The sequence below is a fragment of the Typopeltis vanoorti genome, chromosome 9, assembly GCF_054136105.1.
Source record: "Typopeltis vanoorti isolate ZY-2024b chromosome 9, IOZ_Tvanoo_1.0, whole genome shotgun sequence".
Lineage (NCBI taxonomy): Eukaryota > Metazoa > Arthropoda > Arachnida > Uropygi > Thelyphonidae > Typopeltis > Typopeltis vanoorti.
This window is the reverse complement of record NC_143557.1, coordinates 50,844,439-50,858,465: the sequence shown is the minus strand read 5'-3', so window position 1 is coordinate 50,858,465 and position 14,027 is coordinate 50,844,439. Positions and strand designations below refer to the sequence as shown.

General features: G+C 35.6%; 1 protein-coding gene across 3 annotated transcripts in view; it reads right to left on the bottom strand.

The window, feature by feature from the left end:
- The window catches only part of Helz (Helicase with zinc finger), a 492,230-nt gene that overhangs the window by 73,591 nt on the left and 404,612 nt on the right, over positions 1–14,027 (bottom strand). For all 3 annotated transcript variants that reach the window (XM_090397541.1, XM_090397543.1, XM_090397542.1), the window contains one exon: positions 9,866–10,159. In XM_090397541.1, the coding sequence (XP_090253667.1) occupies positions 9,866–10,159 (294 nt within the window). The remainder of the gene's footprint in view (positions 1–9,865; positions 10,160–14,027) is intronic.

The window sequence follows — 14,027 nt, the reverse complement described above, 5'->3', positions numbered from 1 at the left end:
TAGCGACACTGCTCATTGAGCAGTGTCGAGCTTACTTGTTACGTACAGTGACAAGTACAAATGAATATCACTGAGTCTAGCCACAACTGACCGAACATGATAATTCCGACGCTGTGTTAGATCACAGCGCATTTGTTTTGTGTAACGATAATTAAGAAAATATAATTCTTTTCATATTTTCAACAGCGACAGTTGTCATACTTCAGCCTTGTATCTATAATAAATAAATAATTATGTTATTTTAACAGAATAAAATAAGATTTACCAAAAATATTTCACCCTCACCATGAACACACACCAATAATAAAAGTTTTGTATCTCACAGAAATAATGTGGGCAAGCATACCATTTATCTGTAGCGACACTGCTCGTTGAGCAGTGTCGGATCCACTTGTTACATGCAGTGACAAGTGCAAATGAATATTGGCAAGTCTAGCCACAGCTGACCGAATGTGATAATTCCGACATTGCGTTAGATTGCAGTGCATTTGTTCATAATCTAAAGCGTTAATCGAACAATTCCAATTATTAACTATTCAATCAATGTCGAAACATAAGCTGTAACCTTCAACATGTTACATTGTATTGTATTTATATAATGTTGTGAGCATTGTTATTATTTGTAAGCACAAACAAAATTTCATTTTTTAGTTTTTTGGGGATGCTGTAGTGTCACAATGCTTACGTACAAGCTGCCACTGATAGAAATGGATGAAAGAGTACTTCAAGAGCAATCAGAGATGATGAAAGTGACATGAAGATAAAGATTCCCTAGATGTTTGTAATAATTAGTATGAAAGAGCAGTGGTAGAAAATATTGAAGAGGAATGTAATCAGGAGTACATATCAATACTTGAAATTAAAAAGAGCTATCCAAAATCTGAAATGTGGGAAGGCAACTAGAGGTGATATTTGACCAGAAATGCTCGGTGTAGAAATTTTACAGTGGCTACAACTTATAATTCAGAAGCTGAATTCCATATAACTGGAGTAGGGCTCTCATAGTACTCATTTATAAAAAGCAAGTAGAACTGAATGTGATAATTGCAGAGAAATTTTACTGAGTCTTCCAGATAAGAATTATGCAAGCAAACTTGAGAAGATGCTAAAAAAAAAAAAATTGTGGAAGAGAAACTTAGAGAAAAACAAGCTAGGTTCAGGCCAAACAGGGGTTCATCAGGATCAGATTTTCACTTTATGACATGCAGTTGAGAAATCATGGAAATATACCAAAGATCTGTATTTAAGATTTATAGATTTTTGAAAAGGCATACAACAAGGTACCAAAAGAAAAGCTGTTCAAAATACAATTGTACTGTGTAAATGGGATATCGAGCAATACATAATCTACATTTGAGTAGTAAGTCAGTAGTTAGATTTTAAGGAAGTACAGAAAGATGGTTTGATGTTAAATCAGGTGCACACTATTTCCAATGTTATTCATCATCTGTATGTCTCTGAGACAGTGCACATTATCTTCACTGTTATTAATCATCTATAATGGATCGCATTATGAAAGAAAGTGGCATTAAATCTGATATCAAAATTGGATATTGAATTAATTGAATTCAATATCCAATTAACTGAACTGGAATCATCTCAGCTCTTTACTTTATACAGATGAGATCAGTAGAATTAATTTTGATATCAGATTTAATGCCACTTTCAATCATAAAGTCAGTACACATCTGCAAGATTCTTTAACTAAACTGAATGACACTGTAACATTTATTAATGCAAAAGACCACCGGGAAGTCAAGGACTCACCAAGAGAGGCCACATATCACTCGCACTACATTGACATAGTGCAAGTGATATGTGAATGAATTCTCTTGAATTCATTTACATTATCTGCACTCAAATCAAAACTTCCAAAGGCAATCCATTCCAGTCATGAAACCGTTCTATGAGAGAAAAATATAGCTTTTACTCCTTTCTTGAATGCATTCATTCTCAACTTCCATGGAAGCCCTCTTGTTCTCTCCCCATTCTCCATAAAATGAAAAATTCATACATTGATATCTTGTATGATGCTTTCAGAAGTTTGTACATCTCTATCACATCACCATTCTTTCTCTTGCTTATTAGCATCTGCAGTCCACAAATTCTCAATCTCTCCTCATCATAATCTACATTCCATAATCCTGATATCATCTTTAACACACTCCTTTGCACCCTCTCAACTGTATCTGCATCACCTTGGAAGCCAAGGGACCAGATCTGCACACAACATTCCAGATGAAGTCATATCAAAGTCTCGAAAAGAGGCAAAATGACTTCCTTATTCTTACATTCAGCAAAATTCAAATATTTCACAACTTTTGCTATATGACCTCTGAACTTCAATTTCCTATCTATTAAAACTCCAATACCCACTCTGGTCAGTTTTTTTCTAGTATAATCCTGCCACTATAATACAGCATTGGATATCTCATTACACCAAAGTGTATAACTTTCCATTTACTAACACTGAACTGGCAGTCATTTTCATATGCATGTTATTTGCATTCCTGATTACCTTGCCTATTTTTGCATCATCAGCAACTCACTGTATGCCACCTGTTAAAGTTAAATCCTTTCCAGTATCATTAATGGAAAGATTGAATAACAATGGACAAAAGATTGATCCCTAGGATATACCACTGATCATCTTAAATCCTGTAGACTCACATCACCCACCCCCCATACATCACTTTTTGATATGTTACTCAACCATCCTTTTATCCAAACTAGTAATATGTAATACAGTCCCCTATATCCTCCAATTTATTCAACAGCTTTCCATACCGAATCCTAACAAATGCTTTAGCAAAGTCCAAAGGCATCATGCTGTATCCATTTCCCTTGTCTAACTCCACCTGACATTATCATAAAATTGTGAGTTACTCAATCATGACCTTAGCAAACCCATGCTATTCATGGCAAAGTATAGATTCTCTATTAACCCATTTCTGAATGTCATCTCTTACCAACTCTTCCAAAACCTTCATCTCCACTCTAGAGGTACTGATAGTTCGACACATCTTTGTATCATCCTTGTACAGTGGGATTATCATATTTTCTTTCCACTCTTGTAGAATCTACCCTGTGCTAAGACTCAAATTATATGTCCACATCAAAGGAACAGCCAGTTCAGCTGAACACACTCTGCTCTATTGCCGAATTAATATTTGGTGAGAGATTATCTATTTACAGAAAGCCCACAGATACTGGAAGACATCTTCATTATACTTCACACCATCACAAGACACACAAACTGAGCATTATCCACATGTTGAAATATAGGCCAGAAAGTTTATATCAGAAGAGGAGGAAAGACAGACTGAACTCTCACTAATAGCCAACACATTATCACAAAATGGATATCCTCCAAACATCATCAAAAAATATCTATACAGTAACAACCCCCAGACAAGAAGAATCACGTCCCCAGCACATTTCTACTGTAGTGATCCCTTTCATCAAGTCAATTTCTTATCAAATAGCCAGAATACTAAGAGCCTACAACATCAGAGTGGTCTTTAAACTAACCACTAGCATCAGACAAGTTTTAGGATTCCCAAAAGATAAGGTGCCATTCTACAAATATCCAGGAGTATATTACATTCCTTGCTCCTGTGGTCTTGCCTACATTGGACAAACTTCACGGAGTTTTAGAAATCAGACAAAAATAACATGTTGGTGATGTAAACCACAACAGAAGTATCTCTTCTGCCTCAGCACATCATTTGTGTATGTCTAACCACACGACAGAATGGCAAAACAGCTCCATGCCATATCTGGATGACGATTACAGACATCGTTTATTCAAGGAAGCCAGAATAGTGTTAATAACTGGCAAAAACTTCAACAGAAATCAGGATGCAATCCTAAACAGTTTGTGGAAAAATCTGATCCTCTCTCTAAATCAATCTGAACTACATCTAGCCAGTAATCACATTACACGTTTACAACAAACACGCATGCGTGATAATGAATAAGAACAATAAATCCTCACTGTCACGAAACGCGTAACCTTAGCTACTAGTTGGTTTACAACGTTTTTTATGTTCCTTTTAATTTGCATTTACTAGTTTTAATGTCTTTTGTGTAAACGCCTTGAAAAAGCCAGACAATTTGCTGGCAAAACTGGTAGGCCATAATGTAAGTTTGTTTGTAAATTGTCTGTATTAAATAAGTTTGTATTTTAATTTTTTTGTATTTACAATCTTTGCCACATGGCCCTAAACTTCCCTAGCCTCATCAGTTTCATCTAGCCTAATCCAACCAATATAATACGATATCGGATATCTAATCATGCAGAATTGAATGACTTTACATTTACTGACATCCATTTCCCCATGTTTATTATCCCATGTTTTACCATAAACCTGCTCATGTACAGATCTGAACTTCAGACTTAAATACAGGCAGCCCTCGGTTTACGCCTCACTTCCGGTCGCGAAAAAAGCGGGCGTAAACCGAACCCAATTTTAATGGGAGGTAAAAAGTTATGTTCTGTGCAGTCAAAAAATATGCACATGAAGTATGTGTAAGATTATTATAATTAAAGCTTTGATAATACATACATATATATTTGTTAAAATAAAATTATTAATAACGAAAACAAAACAAAATTATATACAAAAAATATTAAACTTCGAAAAGATTACATATTTCGATGTCGAAGTTCCTGGTTTCGGAACACCTGCATTTTTTTAAAAAAAAGTATCCAGTGTTAACTGCCTAGTTCAGGGTAAGGTCGAATAAATGTGATTACACTCCTTTTTACATTCGCACTCCGTTCCCAACCGTGGTCCATTTCACAGAGTTCATCAATTAATGTCTCTATGCTTGCAAGGATACGCTGTAAATTGGCCGTTTTTATATCTCTCAAAGGATCTTCTTCATTTCTCTTTCTCCTTCTTTGGATGTTAACTCAATTGTTCGGCTAATTCTTTTAAGTCTTCATTGGAATGTGGTTTATCATGGCTCTCTAAGACTTCTGTCACATCTTCAGCTGTAATACTGTCCAATCCTAACTCTCGTGCAAGCTTGGTAATGTCTTCAATAACATTCTCCTCTTAATCTAATTCCTCGAAGTCGTGTATAAATGCTGGAAGGAGTTTTCGCCATGCTCCTTTTAAACACTTTGCTGACACTTCATTCCAACTTGCCTTGATGTTGTTAATGCCCTTCAAAATATCAAATGACCACCAATAGTCTTTAATAGTTTTTCCTGAAGTGTCCAAGACTCTTACCATTTCCATAAATGTTATACAGAGGTAATAGGCTTTGAAGATTGTTATAATCCCCTGATCCATCAGTTGCAAAAGTGATGTTGTGTTTGGTGGCATGTAAACAACCTTGCAATCCAATAGTGTTCTTACTTCAGCAAGGTTTTGAGAATGTCCACGGGCATTATCCGAGAGAAGCAATGCCTTGGCTGGCAAATCATTTTCTTTACAGAAGCGAAGCACGGTAGGACAAAAATAATTTGTGTACCAATCTATAAAAATGTCTTGTGTAACCCAAGCTTTCTTGTTCCATTTCCAGCATGGCTTTTAGGCCCTTGAAGATGCATGGTGTCTGTGAACGGTACACCAACATGGTTTAAGCTTATATAAATATATAAAAAACGCTCCGCCCATCTCTTATAATATATATTATTCAAAAAAACCCGGGTTTTTTCCATTTGTTATTTCAATTCTCCCACTTGCCCCCCCCCCCCACACACACAGTAATTTGGACAATGCGAAAGAAGAAGAGCCACAACACCCAGAAAAAGGCATGTGCAAATTTCTTATCATCTATGCAACATATATTTATTGATAAATATACATTTACAATGCCCTAAGAATCCGTGAGAAAAGAGCCAATGGCATTTTAAACTGAGGCACTTTTAAACAAAAGCAGGCAAATAGCCGTAAATATAATAGTTTGCTAAGAGGAGTAAGATGGGATTTTTCCCAGAAATAATATCCATTAAATACAGATTTTTGTTATATTCCCATGCTTTCTCAACTATTTGTAGTAAAGTGAAGATCTGATCCTGACAGCCTCTATTTGGCCTGAATCCAGCTTGTTCTTCACCAAGCTTTTCTTCCACAATTCTTCTCAACCATTTCTCAAGTATACTTGCATAGATCTTGCCAGGAACACTCAGTAGGGAAAGACCTCTATAATTCTCACATTCAGTTTTATTTCCCTTCTTATATATGGGTACTATGAGAGCTCTACTCTAATTCGTCCCTCTGTCCAGGCTTTCTGAACTATGCAGTGCAGCCACTGTAAGACTTTTATACCACCATACTTCAGCATTTCTGGTCGAATATCATCTACTCCAGCCCTTTCCACATTTCAAGCCTTTGATGGCTTTTTCTACTTCAAGTATGGATATGTATTCCTGATTGCATGCCTGGTCAGTGTTTTTTTATCACTGTGCAGTCATCACTGCTTGTTTCATTTAGCAGTTTTTCAAAGTAATTACTCCATACTTCAAGGATATCTTTTTCTCCCATTTTCAAGTCACCTTTATCATTTCTAACTCCTTTTACACTCTTTCCTCCATTCCTAAGCTTCTTCAACAACCTCCAGAATATTTTGCCACCTTCTTGATATTTATTTTCTATATTCTTGCCAAAGTCCTCCCATGACTTTTGCTTAGCTAGTTTTACACAGTGTTTAGCATTCTTGCATTTGTCTCTGTATTCTCTAAGAGCACAAGCTGCCTTATTTGACAGGAACGTTTGATATGCTTTCTTCTTTTCCTTCACTGCCTCTTTAACTTCCTGTGTCCACCAGGGAGTTCTGATTTTTTTTATCCTTGCAGACAACCTCACCACATGCCTCTCTGGCTGAATCAATTAGAGTTTTCTTTAGAGTTTGCCACTGAATCTCCAAGGTTTGATTCCTGTTCTCAAACTCTTTCATTTTTTCTTCAATAATCTTTGTGTATTTTAGTCTACAGTTCACATCTGAGAGCTATTTGGAGAAAAGAGCAAAGCTAATAATAATGGCAAATATCTGTTGGATTTCGCTTTAAAACTTTCTTACATGTTATTCTTTTCAATATTGAAAAGAATAACATGTAAGAAATTGAATTTTATCCTGTTGAGCAGGATAAAATTCAATTTTATCCTGCTCAACACTAAATAGTGATCACTTCCAATTTCAAATCCTCTGTATACTCTGGTGTCCTGTACCAGGGAGAAAACATCACTATCAACAATAACATAGTCAATGAGACTTTTCTTATTCCTTGCCTCTTCTCTCCATGCGAATTTGTGCACAGTTTTATGTTGGAACATGGTGTTAGTAATAACCAGTCCATGTCCTGAGCAGAAATCCAACAGATATTTGCCATTATTATTAGCTTTGCTCTTTTCTCCAAATTTTCCCAAAATATTTTTGTATGTCTCACAATCATTTCCTACTCTGCTATTCAGATCCCCAACAAGGACCAACTTTTCCTTTTTCATTGTGTCAGTTGCTTTTTCTAAAACCTCAAAAAATTCCTCCACTTCTACCTTAGTAGAACCCTCTGTGGGATCAAAGGCACAAATAAGTCTCATTGTCCAGTTTCCCATTCTCATATTTGCCCACATTACTCTACTTGAGACTGACTGCCATTCAAGAAGATTAGCCTCCTATTTTGTGTTGAATACTATGGCTGCTCCTTCTTTTCCTTGATTGTCATTGCCTGAATATAACATTTTGTATTTATTGCTCAAAAAGATCTCACCAGTTTTTGTCTTTTTTGTTTCAGTCACCCCTATTATGTCGATCTGGTACTTATCTAATTCCTCAGCTAGCTCCATTTCTTTGCCATTCAGGATTCTTATGTTGATAGTACCGATCTTTAACTCTGGTGATGTTGAGTTGGGGTTTGTTTTCAGATTTGTTCCAGTAGCTGACGTTTCGCTGTTCACCCTGGTTCACTGGTGAAAACAACGGGGCCTTGTTTAACCAGGCGACGCCCCAGCCGACATGAAATTTTGTCATTTTGTACCATCATTTTTTTATTTTGGAAGGAAGAAGTTAATGCTGAAAATGAATGGAACTTTCTGAAAAATACTATAACCTGCTCAGCTGACAGATTTTTAGAAAAAATAATAATAAAACGAAATAACTACTGGCTAATACTTGAGAATGAGATTATGGGAGCAGAAAGACACTAAAGAACATCTGAATAAACTATATAAGGGCCAAAACAGAATATATTACTGAAGCCTATGAAACCAGGTAGACAGGATGTACAGAAATGCAAAAATAGACTGACTGAATGATAAAGCAGACAAATGTGCAGAAGCCTATTTATGTCATGACTCCAAATTTCTCTAATTGCAGAGTAAAGAGATTAACAGAGACTACATTCCTTCACCACGAAAGATTCTCAAGACAAGGTAACTGGAAATATTAGAGAAACAGAACACATCTGATGTAATCACTTCTCTAACATCTTTAAAGAAGAAAGCTTTCCCTACATATACTTACCAGTGAGACAGTGCCTATAACCCTAGAGGAAAAAGTAATTATTTCACTAGACCAAATCATCAAAACCACATGAAATTGATGAAATATCCACAGAACTCTGTAACAATCATGGACCTGATCTAATTAAACAACTAGTCAAACTTTTCAATAACATTCATTTCACCAGGACTATCCCAAATTATTAGAAAATAGGCAAAATCTTGCCTATACATAAAAAAAAAGGTGATGATCAAAAATACAACTACAAACTAATACTCTTCTTTGACACTCTTACAAAATCTTTGTAAATAAATACAGAATCATCTAAATAGCATTTATGAACAGCTAATAGAACAAAACAAGCGGGCTTTATTAAAAAGCAGGTCAACAACTGATCATATCTTTACTTGGTAGAAAAGCTTATATATTGGTTATTCATAACTATTATTTTTGAGAAAATGACAAAGTATACCAAATATTAATTACAGTAATTTTAATTAATACTTCGGATTTTTGCAAAGTCAAATTGCCAACATCAGGGAACACGAACAATGGTATGTGTACACAGGCAATAATACTGAGTAAATAAGGCTTTAGAAAGGCAACAAAATTTCTGCCAAGAGTCCTAAATGGCATCACTAGTGGGATAAATTGGGTGGTCTTCTTGGCCATTGGACTGAAGATCTGAGGATGAGTGCTTCCCAAATTTGGGGCAGCTTTCTTTTGCCCAAATCTGCTCCAGCCTTGAGAAACTTTCCAAACCTCAAAAAGTTTATTTTTATTTTATGTACAACAATTTTATATGCATATATCTTACTTTTTAATTTTATTTTTAATTTAGTAATGTTTATTTTAAAACTTTCTCTGTACCATACACTTTTATATCTTAATAATGAGCTTTCATCTCCTTTTCTCCATTCAGCTATGTTTGTTTGTTTATAACTGTGTTAATGACAATTTTTCAGTTCTCACAGATTCCTAATAGTATTATGTGACTGGATGAAGAGCAGAACGGAAGCACTCTGTAGCCTCTGTTCATTCCTTTCTTGCTTCATGTAACAGTCCACTTCTTTTTGTATATTCACTTTGATGATGTGATGAGATTCTCATCAAGAAATATTAGTGGTTTATATTAAATTCCTTATTTTAATTATGTGGTGATTTAATCATCAAAGATAATAATTCCCAATTATCTGTCTTTCATGCAGCACATGACAGCTGGACAACAAAATTAAAGGATTGGATTCTTTTAAGGCAAATTCTGCAGAAGTGAATCAGTAAGTTTCATGGGAATATAATAACAATATTAACCAACTAAATAATATTAATTTACAACAATATAACATAGAAACAAATTTGTCAAACCTTTTCTGCAATTTGTAAATACTGTGCATTCATGAAAAATAATTACCTCTGAATTATTGTGAAAAGCAGTACTTGAAATATCTTGAACATCTTCTCCTCGGGCAGCAAAGAAAGTAAGTGGATAATATGCTTCATGACGAGGCTGCTGTCCAGCAGCCAAGAGATGGTTATTGTAAAACAATTCAGAGGTATACTCTATAATAGCATCATGTGACCGGTAATTCTCGCAAAGCATAATTTTGCATGGAGTGTTTTCTGGATAATAATCATAAAGGCGTTCCAGCAATGATCTATGTAAACACTGCTCATGGGCATATTTTGAATACACTTCAGGACTTAACTGCAAAATAAAAGACAACAACTGAAAACACAAGAAAAATTAAGCATTTAAATACAGTTCTAAAGAAAAATGTTTTATATATAATATTCTGTCATGATTACCTAAAATGAAAAATTTTTTTTCAGTTATTATAGAAGCAGATATGGATAATTTGAACTGATGCACAACTTCAAGTTTTTAAATTTTTTTTTTTTTTTTTGAGTGTGAAGAATTACTAATAATAAGAGAGAAATGAACCTTAACAGAAAGATATATTATACCCAACAAGAAAGTATAGTAAAAATTATAGATAACCACAATTTGATACTTATACATGAAAAATAACTTCTGTAATCAAGAAATTACAGTGGAAACTCAGCTAAGATATCATCACAAATTTATACTACAACTTGCAGTTGCAATATGAACATACATATCACATGAGGCCATTCAGGGCTGAGGAGAAGCGACACAATATGTAGCTTCTCCTAGCCAAGTCATCCAGCTGCCTTAAAAGCATACCTTCTCTGCTTGGAGGAAGTAATCCTGCTGCTTGCTAGACCTTTGCATGCTGGTTATCTTTCACTGTCCTTTGCTAGGGTCTGTCTCTACCTACAGTATGGTTTCCAGTTTCTGTACTCCCCTTTCTTTTTTACATGAAGTGTGGGTGAAGCCCTCATTGTTTATGTTCTCCATACCTTTTTTTTTTTGCAGGTGGCTGGCTACCAGATAGAACATGGGACCAAACATGCTGGCAAATAATCTGCTGCTTGCTTTGCCAGATTGTGCCTAGAAGTTGTCTGAGTACAGCAGGCTGCTGAGTGTCCTCTGCAGAGTCACTGTGGTTTAAAAAAAAAAAAAGACTCCCACAAACAAACAAACAAACAAAAAAAAAAAATTTGAATTCCACATGATTAAAAAAAAAACCTTGCAGACTGACTTTACCAAAATCAGTGGTCTCAATGCAAATATCCATGATGTTCACCACCACCTATAGACATCAAAATCCAATATGTTATTCATCACTGAACCATAACTGGCATCCTTTGTTCACTTCCAACTTTCCTCATTACATCTTCCATGATGCCTTTTGTAAGAAGGGACTTATGCATCTATCAGGTGTAATATCCCATTCCAAAGGTTATCAGACCTAGAATCCGCTTTATATGATCTGTTTTCGCTCAGGATTTCCTTACACCACTTCACTGCCTCTGCTTTTACGTAATCCTAATTACCCCCAACAGTGCAAAAAATCTTCCTTGGTGATTTCAACATTCACGTTTCAGACTGATTTCCTTTCTCCAACTTCACAGACTAAACTGGAAGAAAAGCCAAACTGTTTGCTGTCAGTAATGATTTAACACAAATTGTTCACCAATGCACCAGAATTCCAGATAATCTTCACTGTTTTCCCAACCATGAACCATTTCTTAAGCTCTCTTTCCAAATGCACCACTGATGTTAGCTCTCCTCCTGGCAAGTCTTACTATAACCTTGTTCATGTTTCCATTTCTACAGATTATCATCCTCTGCCCAGTCAATCTCAGCCTCATATCCCATGGCACTACAATAGTACCAATTGGGATGGCCTTTGAGATTTCTGTGAACATTTTTGTAGTCTGATTATTGCTTCTGCTCTCCTGATCCTAGCAACTGTTCTAATCTAATAACTGAAATTATTCTTGTTGGGATGAGTGCTTTTATTCCCCCAACCACTAAACACTCTTAATCCAAGCCCTGGTTTTCTCCCCTAATTGTGCCAAAGCAGTCCAAGCCAAAAAATTCAGCATGCCTCTAATGGCTAAGTCAAAAAACTCCAGTTTCTCACTCAGAATTAGACTAAAACTTGTAACAAATGCAAAACAACATTGACAAATCCAAAATAGACTTTGTAAAGTCCAAAGGCTTATCTCCTGTTCCAATGGCAATTGAGCCTTCTGGCTCTCATCAAAGCTGTGGGATGTAACTGTTGCCTTCCATGTTTTCATCTTTCTCACATCCAGATAGTACAATTGTAACATCTACAAAAGATAAGGCAGACCTCTTAGTATCTTTTTCCTCCAGCTCTTGTAGGGGTGACAAGGTAGATCTCCCATTATTCCACAGACCATCCCCAACATGCCTCCTCTGATGTACTGCCAGAGATACATCAGAAAAATACTTAGTAACCTTGATACTAATAATTTTCTTGGCCCAGATGGCATTCCTCCAGTCATACTAAAAGTTTTTGCTTCAGAACAAACAACCATCTTCTATCACTTCTACAAAGCTGTCATGCTCATCTAGCATCTATCCAATAGATTGGAAGCAAGCTTTTAATCCAGCCTGTTTCCAAAACAGGGAGATAAAGATCACTCATCAAATTATACCCTATTGCTCTGACCATAATACTCTCAAAAAATATTGGAAAAAGTCATCAATAGACTTAGTAGTTACTTAGTATTCATCAATATGTATTCCGACATTCTCGCTTTACAATGGATCTCCTAGTCTACCTCTTCCACCTTTGGATGCAGGGAATAGAAAAGTTTACAGACATAGTTGTCCTAAATATTTCCAAGGCATCTGATTGAGTCTGGCGGCATCATTGGTTTCTTACCAAGTTATCTACTATCTTATGATATTCTCCTTCCCTTTATGAATGGATAGCTAGCTTCCACTCTGGTCTTTTATTGGTTATGGTGGATGATCATTTCATCAGATTTTTTTGATCAATGCTACCTTAGGGATCTATGCTTTCACCTACACTCTTCCTTCTAATATACCAATAATCTTCTTCTTTTGGCATCCAATCCTATTCACAGCTTTGCCTCAACTCTTCTTTTCCATTTTCAAAACCTTGTAGTACTCATATAATTCATGCTTCAAAATCTTTAACCAATATCATAAACACTGATTTCCTTGCCATTTTCAAGTAGGGTGAGGATAACTGGTTAAATTGTAATGCAACTAAAATACAATCCTCTCTCATTTCATGGAATAAAGACCATGCCTTATTCTCCCTCGCTTTTGACAACATACTGCTCACCAACCAAGGATTACCCTATCCTGGCACATGTACATCATGTCCGTAGCCTCTTCAGCCTCCAAAAGATTGGTATTCTTTTTCATTCCAAACAAAGCTCCTTTCCTACTCAACTCTTAACACTATATAAAGCTCAAATCTGCACAACATTCAAATACTGTTCCAACATTTGGGGTATGAACCTAAGATCCCTCAAAATGCTTGCCTGTATACAGACAAGAGCAATTCACTTAACTGATGACTTCTCTTGCTCACTGATCCCTGTCAGTTGCTTACCCACAGATGCTCTATTGCTGCACTGTCTTTATTTTCTATATGTACAGGCATAATTCAGTCATGATATACATTAGGTTCCAGACCATTGTCATATAGTGAATTACTGGTTCCCCGATCCCTCATGAATTTTTTCCAAATGAATGTTATGGTTTAATAACAATTTTAACGTTATATATACACTTAAATGATGTAAATAAAGTATTCATTTATATCAGATATACTTCTAATTTTTTAGAAAATGACAATGTAAACTAAATTATTAATTATAAAAACTTTAATCAATAACTACCTATAATTACTAGTATGAAAGATTGTTCCTTGAATCAGCTTCAGCTCTGAAAAACTTCCCAAACCTCAACAAATTTGGGTGCATAAGACTGCCCCAAATTTGGGAAGCATACATTCTAAGATTGTCATCCCAATGGCCAAGACAACCCATAGCCCACAAGGGGACACCTTTCAGGACTCCAGGACTGACTTCAGTTGCTTTTTTTTTTTTTTTTCAGCCTCATTTGCTTAGTGTGATTGCCTGCTTGAACATATTGTTTTGTAATCCCTGAAGATGGCAATGTAACATTGCTGAAATAA